This window comes from Nannospalax galili, unplaced genomic scaffold (assembly GCF_000622305.1).
Source record: "Nannospalax galili isolate Female #2095 unplaced genomic scaffold, S.galili_v1.0 scaffold252, whole genome shotgun sequence".
Classification (NCBI taxonomy): Eukaryota; Metazoa; Chordata; class Mammalia; order Rodentia; family Spalacidae; genus Nannospalax; species Nannospalax galili.
In genome coordinates, this window is record NW_008333886.1 from 3418789 (window position 1) to 3427356 (window position 8568).

Below are 8568 nucleotides of genomic sequence, written 5' to 3' on the forward strand. Positions count from 1 at the left end.
TCCTGCTTCTTCTCTTGCCCTCCCCTCCCCTCCTGCTTCTTCTCTTTTCTCCTCCCGCCCCTTTCCTTCCTCTCCTTTTTGTTTCTTTCCTTGTTATCTTACTAAATGGCCCAGACTGACCTTGAGTTTAGAATCTTCCTGTCTCCATCTCCCCTCCCCAGTGCTGGGATCACAAGCCCGTGCCAGCAACCCTGGCTCCAAGCAGATCATTCTATTACAGATGCATCTTCCTGGAAACTCTCTATGCCTCCTCCCCAAACAGTAACTTCTTTCACAGTTGACTTTATGTGGTCACCAATTCCTGCTAAACTTTCAGATGTCTCCTAAGACTATTCTCTAGATTATCTTCTTTCTATTAAGCTCGCTCGTCACCCTCACTTGTCCCTCACAATTCCAGATAGTAAGAATTTAATTAGTATCATTCACCATCATGCCCTAAAACCAATGTGAATTCCTCTTGTACATCAGATTAAATGTTACAATGCTAAGGAGATATGTGAATTTTTTTCTTCAGGTAGAAGAGTGAGATGGATTGGTAAATAACTTCTAGATTGCTAAGAAAATAAAATGGTACTCGAGGATTGAATTTCTGAAGAAAAGAGAGAGGGAGAGAAAAGAAGCATATGCCGTACAAAACCTGACAGAGCGGCTTCAACCAGCAAGAGCCACATTCAGCAGCCTGTGGATGACCAAGCCTGGCTCAGACTTCTTGGGCATGGGCCAAGTACCAGTTTTATTTATCTTGATTTTTTAGAGCTCATGTGTTTTACAACATAGAGGCAAGGCTGACAATAATTGAGGCATTTTGTTACAGAAAACTTTGAACTCAATAAAAGTTTCTTTCCAGATTTTTACAGATAAAAATCTTCCTTTTAAAATCATGTCATTATATTTTCAGGATGCTCCTTACACACACTTAAACTTCCCTTATTGTATTTATTTCTCTTTATGAACTCTACCAATGGAAATTCAAAGTTCATATTAAATATTAATAATATTCTAAATACTAAATGAAATATTTGACACTAATATTTGCAAAAAATGTTTAAAGTATTAGATGAATAATAATGATCTAATATTGATTAAATATTTCAGTACTCTTACCAAAAACTGGTCATATTGCTCACGGTCAATGCTGCGTGTACAGTAGATATCCCCGGTATCTTTTTCTATATAGAACAAGTTGAAGGGCTCTTTGTCCACTCCTGGTCCACTGATGGAGTAAAAGATGGTATAATTCTGGGCAGCATCAGATTGGATCTATAACAACAAGGCATAATTTGGAGAAAGAACGAAGACATCATGACAGATATCTTAACGGAGCCTCTTGTGACAATTTGTTTTTCTGTCACTTGCTCTTATTATTTTATTTATTTATTTTTATTTTATGTGTATGAGTGTTTTGTCTGCATGTATGTATGTGCACAATACATGGAATGACCACGGAAGCCAAAAGAGGGCATTGGATCCCCTAGAACTAGAATTATTGATGGTTGTTAGCCACCATGTGGATGCTAGGAATTGAACCCATGTCTTCTGCAATAGCAGTCAGTGCTCTTAGCCACTGAGCCATCTCTCCAGCCCATCACTTGCTCTCTTTCCTCTGTTTCTGTGCCCAGCATCTCCCACATCGTTCAGTCTTATTTGCATCTGCAATGTGTAAAGCTACAGACTCTGTCCCTTGTTTGATCCTAAATGTTTTATTATCATACGTGCTGAGCTATAAAATTTGCAGAGTAACATGCCTTTATAATCTCTAGCCACTTGTTCCTATATTGAGAATACAGAAAAGTTTACAGTGATTTTGGATTATTTGGGATTGAAAACTGTATGATTTTCTGCTAAAGAAATACAATTTTTCTTACAGTTTATTCTTCAAAACTTTAATTTTTCCAAAACTGCCCTACAGTTCCAGTCCAGCTGTGTACCAATGAGTCAACCTCACCTGGAAAGCAGAAAAAGGGGACAGGTTTTAGAGGTAAGTACTAATTTAAAACAGAACTGAGCTGTGCAAAATCTGTAGATTTGTAAATGAGCGCTAACAGTCTAGCAAAGAGCTTAGCAGGGAAATGTGATTGCTTCCAAATATGAGGACCTGAATTCGATTCCTGGAACCCACATGCTAGAAGAGACCCGACCTCCTTTAGCTGTGCTCTGACCTCCAAATGTGTGCCCCCAACAGATAAATAAATGAAACGTTAAAAAACTTAAAAGGATAAAAATTAAATCCTAGCACAGTATTTGGGTGAATTCTGAGTCAAATTAAAGGACAGAAGAAATTCAAACTATAAATTTTAGTTCTAAGTGTTAAATACAAATATTATTTCTGGAGGTAAATGGTAAAACCTATTGGGCTGTCCCCATATGTTTCTAGCTGTGGAAAATAGATGCTAGTAAAGCTATTAATAAGCCCCTAATTCAATATAATGTGCTTTATTTATTTATTTTCTGCAATAGAATTTAGGATCTCGTGCCTCCTAGGAAAACTCTCTGGCACGGAGCTACATCCCCAGCCCTATGTACACCCTTCAAATTGGAAAGTTCAATGACACATGAACCGAACATCACAGAACATACCTGCTGAATGTGTTGTGGAAATGGGCCTAGTGAATTCTCCATCAGTGAACAAGGAATAGGAGCCCACCTCCTCTTACTGCGCCTGTGGACTTGGTCTTTGGTATGCCTCTTCATCAGAACCTACATTTGATGAGAAATTAAGAAATAGAGCATTGATTAGCGTTCTTGGAACTGTGACTTGTACATAACTTCAACATGGAGGAAATAAGTGAGATTGCTGCATGTTAATACCATGGGTAATCTCCAGAGCATTTTGTTTTTTCAGTAATAACACATGCTCACACTGCATGTATTCCCTGATGTAACCAATCAGCAATCAGAAATAGGTTGGATATTGGGATAAATGTCCTTGAGAAGCTACAGACCCCCTCAATTATAGATTAGCCATTAGAGAATATTTAAGAATTGATTTTATTTCATAAAGAATGGAGCAACTAAAGTCTGTTGAAGCTCTGTCTACAGTGCAAGCATTTGTGTGCCTCCATATAGTCACAGCACAGAGTCTATTCAAACAGGCTTTATGCAATGTGATGATCCTTCACAACTGGGATAAAAAGAATGCTTTATAAGAATGAAACATACATCAAACTCAGTTAAAAGAAGTGCTTGTAATCAAAAGAAGTTTAGTTGGGAAATATACAAATTGAGTCAGTTAATAAATAACTTTATGAGACTAAACTCACTATGCTGTTATTTAAAGTGAGGTGTAAAATCCAGCAACCTTCTCCCTCCGAGGGTTCATCACCCTTCAGTGCCAGAAAATGAACTTAGGGTGAGGACACTCAGACCCATCAAGCAGCCTGATCACAAGCTGCATACAGGGACCTCTTAGAGTTTCCTAAGATGATAGCCGGTCTCTGTTACGAGAGCCACAAGTCCACAGTTAGTTCTGCAGATTGGCTGTCCTTCCTGCCACACCTCAAAACACTATCTGAAAGCTTTGATACTCTGACCCCACTCCTTGGCTACCCTCGTCATCAATATGTAACTGTGTAAACAACTCTCTCTTTAACAGTCTGGTTCTCAAGCGTGAAAAGAAGGCGTTCCATCCTCGCCCGGTTTACCTTTTTGTCTCTCGCTGACAGCACAATGTCTATTTCCTTTTGCTCCTGCCTCTGACTGTCTGAGAGTAAAATGGAGAAATTCTTCTTTTCAGAGGATAAAAGTAGGTCATGGGTTGTGTAAATGGTGCCATCTTCTAGAATTCTAAAGGCCGGGTCGCTGGACAGGACTAGGCTGGCTGACTTGAGACACTCCTCCAGATTCACTGCAGTGAAGACATTTCATAGCAATTTGTCAAGTTAAACAGGAAGGAAATAAGTCTTACAGGAGTAACCCAGGGAGTTAAGACAAGAAGAAGAGAGAGAGTGGGAGACCCAGCACCCGCTGTTCTAAAACTTAGGGGCTGTGAAAATGAAATCTTTGAATTAGTGGGGTCATAGTTCCCTTTCTTTTCTCCTCCCTCCCTTTCTCTCTCCCTCCCTTCTTCCCTCCTCCCTCCTTCCTCCCTTTCCCTCTTTCTGATGGTGCTGGGGATTGAACCCAGAACCTCATACAGCCAAGGCCAGCACTCCCAACCAAACCCCTACCATGACTTTCCTCATGAATTAAGAAATGAACTACTTCCTGCTTTCATTGGATTTAGCTTACTTCTGTTCTACCTAGTTTTTAGTTTATGTGCACAGATAGATGGTCCTTGACTTGCATGGATGGACTTTATGAGAGTGTGAAAGTGACTCACAATCAGGAGGAACTGACTTTGAATTTAGGGTTTTAATGCTGATCTTTACTAAAACTAGAGATATGGTAAGACCCTGCCTCCTAATGATGGCCAGGGTAAGGAGCTGCTTTTAGTGATCCTGAGGTGGGGAGATGGTATGGGACAATATCTGAAACCCTGCGGTGGATAGTTGTATTGCTAAGTCTGCTAAATTGAGAGACTTAGTAAATTAGGTATGTTGAATGCACTTTTCACTTACAACACTTTCAACTTACAATGTGTTTAATAGGCTGTAACCCTGTCATAAATCAAGAAGTATCTGGAAGTATATATAAATTTAAAGTTTTGTAACACATTGCTGATTTATCAATAAATTGTTTTATACTGCATTTATCATGTGATGTCAGATTCTGAGATTACATCAAAACTCATTTGACAATGAGTTAAAAATTATGTTGCACTAAGTAAAAAGTCTAGTCTATTCTTGTGCAACATTTCTCACTAATACTGAAGATAATCTTCATATAGTATCTTTTTGAAGTTTAATAACCTCAGTGCTTAATGTGAATTGGTGTCAGTGCTAGCAAAATCCACCGAGATTTTATTTGACTTTCATAAGCTGTTCTGTAAAATAACCATATAAATTCTTGGTGAACACTTGTTTATTATTACCAACCACAGGGACAAATTCTACTTAGAGCATTTAAATTTTGACATCTTTGTTTCACATTTCATCAAGTAAAGACACTTGGCCCTGGATCTGGGCAGCAGATGTGTTAGCAGGACTGTCAGTCTGCTTCAGCTTTGGTGCCTGGTTTGGCTTGAACTAAGACAGCTTTGTCCATTTTCTGATGTTTATTAATTTTTCGGGCAAGAAAGGTACTTAACCAAATTTGGCATTTTAAGTATTGTTAACCACCGTGAATAAAAGGAAGCGACTTCTCACTGCACGGTCATTAATGCCAACTGGCAGCCATATAGCTTTCATTCCGTAGTGTACAGGCACAGCCTGAGGCTGACTGCAGTGTGTAGAGCTATGAACCTCTCAACAGAGAATCTCACCTTTGCCTACAAGTGTCTCAGCCTTCAGATGAGAGGGAACTTGAAGAGAAACTTTCCGACAAGCATCACAAAATAATACCAGAACCTCAAAAAGAACAAAATCAAGAATTACATTTGATCACATCCTTTACACATCAAAGTTTTGTCTTATTGATAAAACTATTACCAGTTTTGGAAACAAATGAAACTTAATCTTTCCATTCACAACCAGTTCAGTTTAGAAAGTGATCAGCAAAGGAAACTGGCTTTAGAAAAACCAGTCACTTGATGTGAACAGTTCCCAGGATCTACACCATTGTTGTATAATTACTACAAAATATACTACAATCCATTGACTTTATGCAGTTTATTGCCACCAACACTATCCATAAATGTCACGGATTCTTTAGCCTGAAGAAAGTACCTAATTCTAGGATTCAGTAGCAACATACTTGCACTAATTGCTCAATCACCACTTGAATTATTTGAGGGTACTGCTGAGGAACTGAGAAGATATTGGAAGCTGTTTTTAGCATCATAAAATAAATGCTTATTGCAGAGCATGGTGACACACACTTTGAATCCCAGCACTCAGGAGGCGAGTCTCTGTGAGTTCTGGTTTACATAGTAAGTTCCAGGTCAGCCAGAGCTATATAGTGAGATCTTGTCTCAAAAAAAAAGAAAAAAAAAAGCCTATGGATATCCACTGTTGTTAAGTCACTTTTCAAACTGACTTGTCAAAAACTCAACTTCAAAATCTGTGTTTTCAAATCACACAATTAGCCTAAAAAGAAATGCACTTTAAAATTTAGTGTTCAGTAGGCAAAAATTTTAAACAGTATTCAAGTCATAACTATTTTTTTAAGTTAGGTATTTCAAATAAGATAAACCATCTGAAAATAAAAATTATTAGCTCAAAGAATGCTATAAGTTCAAAATATTTTTGGTACTTTACGCTTATTTGTTTTCTCTTTATCAAAATAACTTCATGCTGATTATTAAAAAATAGATCACAGTTATATTTCCCAGAATCACTCAGGTCAATTTTGTGATCAGATTTTCTCCAGACATATTTCTGGAGTTATGGAACAGAGGAAAGAAAGGGCATTAGCATTCATATTAGACATCTGCATCTTTTCTAATTCAAGTCTACTGGATATATTGTAGTACCCTAAAATAGACTGTAATTTTATAAATCTGTTAGGCATATAATGTGAAAATCTGGATTTTTATAGGTCACATTTGCATGCAGCTTTCATTTAAATAACCACTTATAAAAACATAAGATATTCTTGCTTATTTGACTTTGTAAAAATATCTTCATCCTTAATGCCAAGAAATGCACTAATATATATTTCAAGAATTTTCTGATGGCAAAACTTCTATTAGTTGTGTCTAGATGTGTATAGTGGAAATCATATTGTAATTCAAAATAGATTCATATATACACACACCTATATACATATACATACGCTTATATGTATATAGGTGTATACATTTTCATATGATGTATTGACATTCTCAGTCCTGTTCTCATGTTCTTTCCTCCCTGTCCTAGACCCCACCCCAGGAATGACCCTTCTGTAGGCAGACACAATGGAAGCTTCCAGCATCCGCAGCCCCACGGTCTCCTCTTAACTCAGGAGTTAAGTGACTTCAAAGGAGTTGTGACCTTCCTAGTCAGTATGGTGATCAAGGATGAAAGAGCACAGGATGAACCAAAGGCTATTGGGCAGGGCAGGGACCAAAAGCGAGATAAATCTAGGTCTAAACTCATTTTTACTCCATACTAACTCCAAGTGGTCTCTGAGTTCTCCTCAAGACCAGATCTCATCCAAAGGATAATAGGTCGACCATCAATCCTACATTAAGCATTATTTATATGGAGAAAATAGTTGTGCCCATTCACAAAAATCTTCAAATTCTGAAAATATAACTCAAATACTTTGGTAAAATAAAAAGTTTTTTTAAAACCAAGAAAGTCACAACTCTGGATTTTTGGATAGATATGAAAAACTCTTCCCATCAAAGGAAAAACAAACAGCATCTTATAAACAAGAAGCTGTTAAAAACCAAGTGGGAGGCAAGCTCATGGCAACTCCAAGTAATCCCATTCCTTTTGTTGAGCTACACTGGTTCCTCACACTGAAAGTTCTGTCCATCTTTTAGATCTTCCTGAGTAAATGAAGAAAGTCTTGGGTAATTCATATCTTCATCCAGAATCATTTTCTCTTCTCTCTGCTCAATGGAACAGCATGTTAAACACATGAGCTTTGTAAGTGACTGGTAGCTGGGTCAAGTGCCAAAAAAAAAAAAAAAAGCCCCCCAAAAACAAAAACTAAAGTCAATCTATTCCTCTTCTCCTCAGGAAAAAAAAAAAAATACCACAGCAAGACTGAACAAGAGATTCCCTTGAAGGATGTTAATGTTTTGGCATGGGCTCTTGAAGGGTAAGCTAACTCCTCCCCTCCTGCGGCACAAACCTCTCAGCTCTTCCCTGAAGTTTTCACAGATCAGCTTTTATTTTCCTCTGTCTGTCCTCCCTGCCTTTCCTTCTTCCTTTGTCCCTGTTTCAAGCCCAAACTGGCAAGGAGAAGCCAGTCGGCGCATGCCTAATCCTTTGCATGTTACTCACCAGGAGAGCGAAAAGGAGCTGCTTAGAGAAGGTGCTCCCTGGGACAGCCGAGGCCACAGCCATCAGAAGCGGTCCTACTGGCCAGGGGTGGTGAGCAGCTAATGTGGCCGCCTGGGATGCACAGGGCGGCTAGGCAGGTGCTGGCCCTTGTCAGGATGTTCTGCGGCCACCTTGGCACAGCTGAGCTGGCTTTGGAAGAGAGTCAGGAGGCCAGTGATAAGCTACAGGAGGAGGAGCGACAGAATGGCTTTCCCTCTTCCCTGACCAGCCTCCCTCCTTCCACTCCAATTACCTGTGGATGGAAAGAGGGTTTCCTACAAGTGGAGAGAGAGAGGTACAAAGCACCCCATACCCAGCGACTAGCTCCTCCTCACAGCAGCTTTCAAAATTTCTCCTGCCACTTAACACATAGGCAGAAGCAGGAGACAACACCCTCCATCCTCAGCCCTCCTCCCTTTCCCCCCAGGTTGAAGCTGTGAAGTCCTCCCAGTTATTATGCCCTCCCACGGCCAACCCTCCTCTTGGCCTTATTAACCTGCCTTGCCCCCCGGGTGCAAACAGGAATGGTACAAAAACTCCATGCAAAAAAGTGATG

At 39.3% G+C, this 8568-nt stretch overlaps 1 protein-coding gene across 2 annotated transcripts in view; it reads right to left on the bottom strand.

Moving 5' to 3' along the window:
* Dsc1 (desmocollin 1) overlaps positions 1-8255 on the bottom strand; it is a 29262-nt gene extending 21007 nt beyond the window's left edge. For both annotated transcript variants that reach the window (XM_008828834.1, XM_008828836.1), the window contains exons 1-5: positions 7974-8255; positions 5360-5444; positions 3642-3844; positions 2578-2697; positions 1105-1260 (exon numbers count right to left, since the gene is read on the bottom strand). In XM_008828834.1, the coding sequence (XP_008827056.1) occupies positions 1105-1260; positions 2578-2697; positions 3642-3844; positions 5360-5444; positions 7974-8036 (627 nt within the window). In that variant the 5' untranslated portion in view covers positions 8037-8255. The remainder of the gene's footprint in view (positions 1-1104; positions 1261-2577; positions 2698-3641; positions 3845-5359; positions 5445-7973) is intronic.
* Positions 8256-8568: the final 313 nt, after the last annotated feature.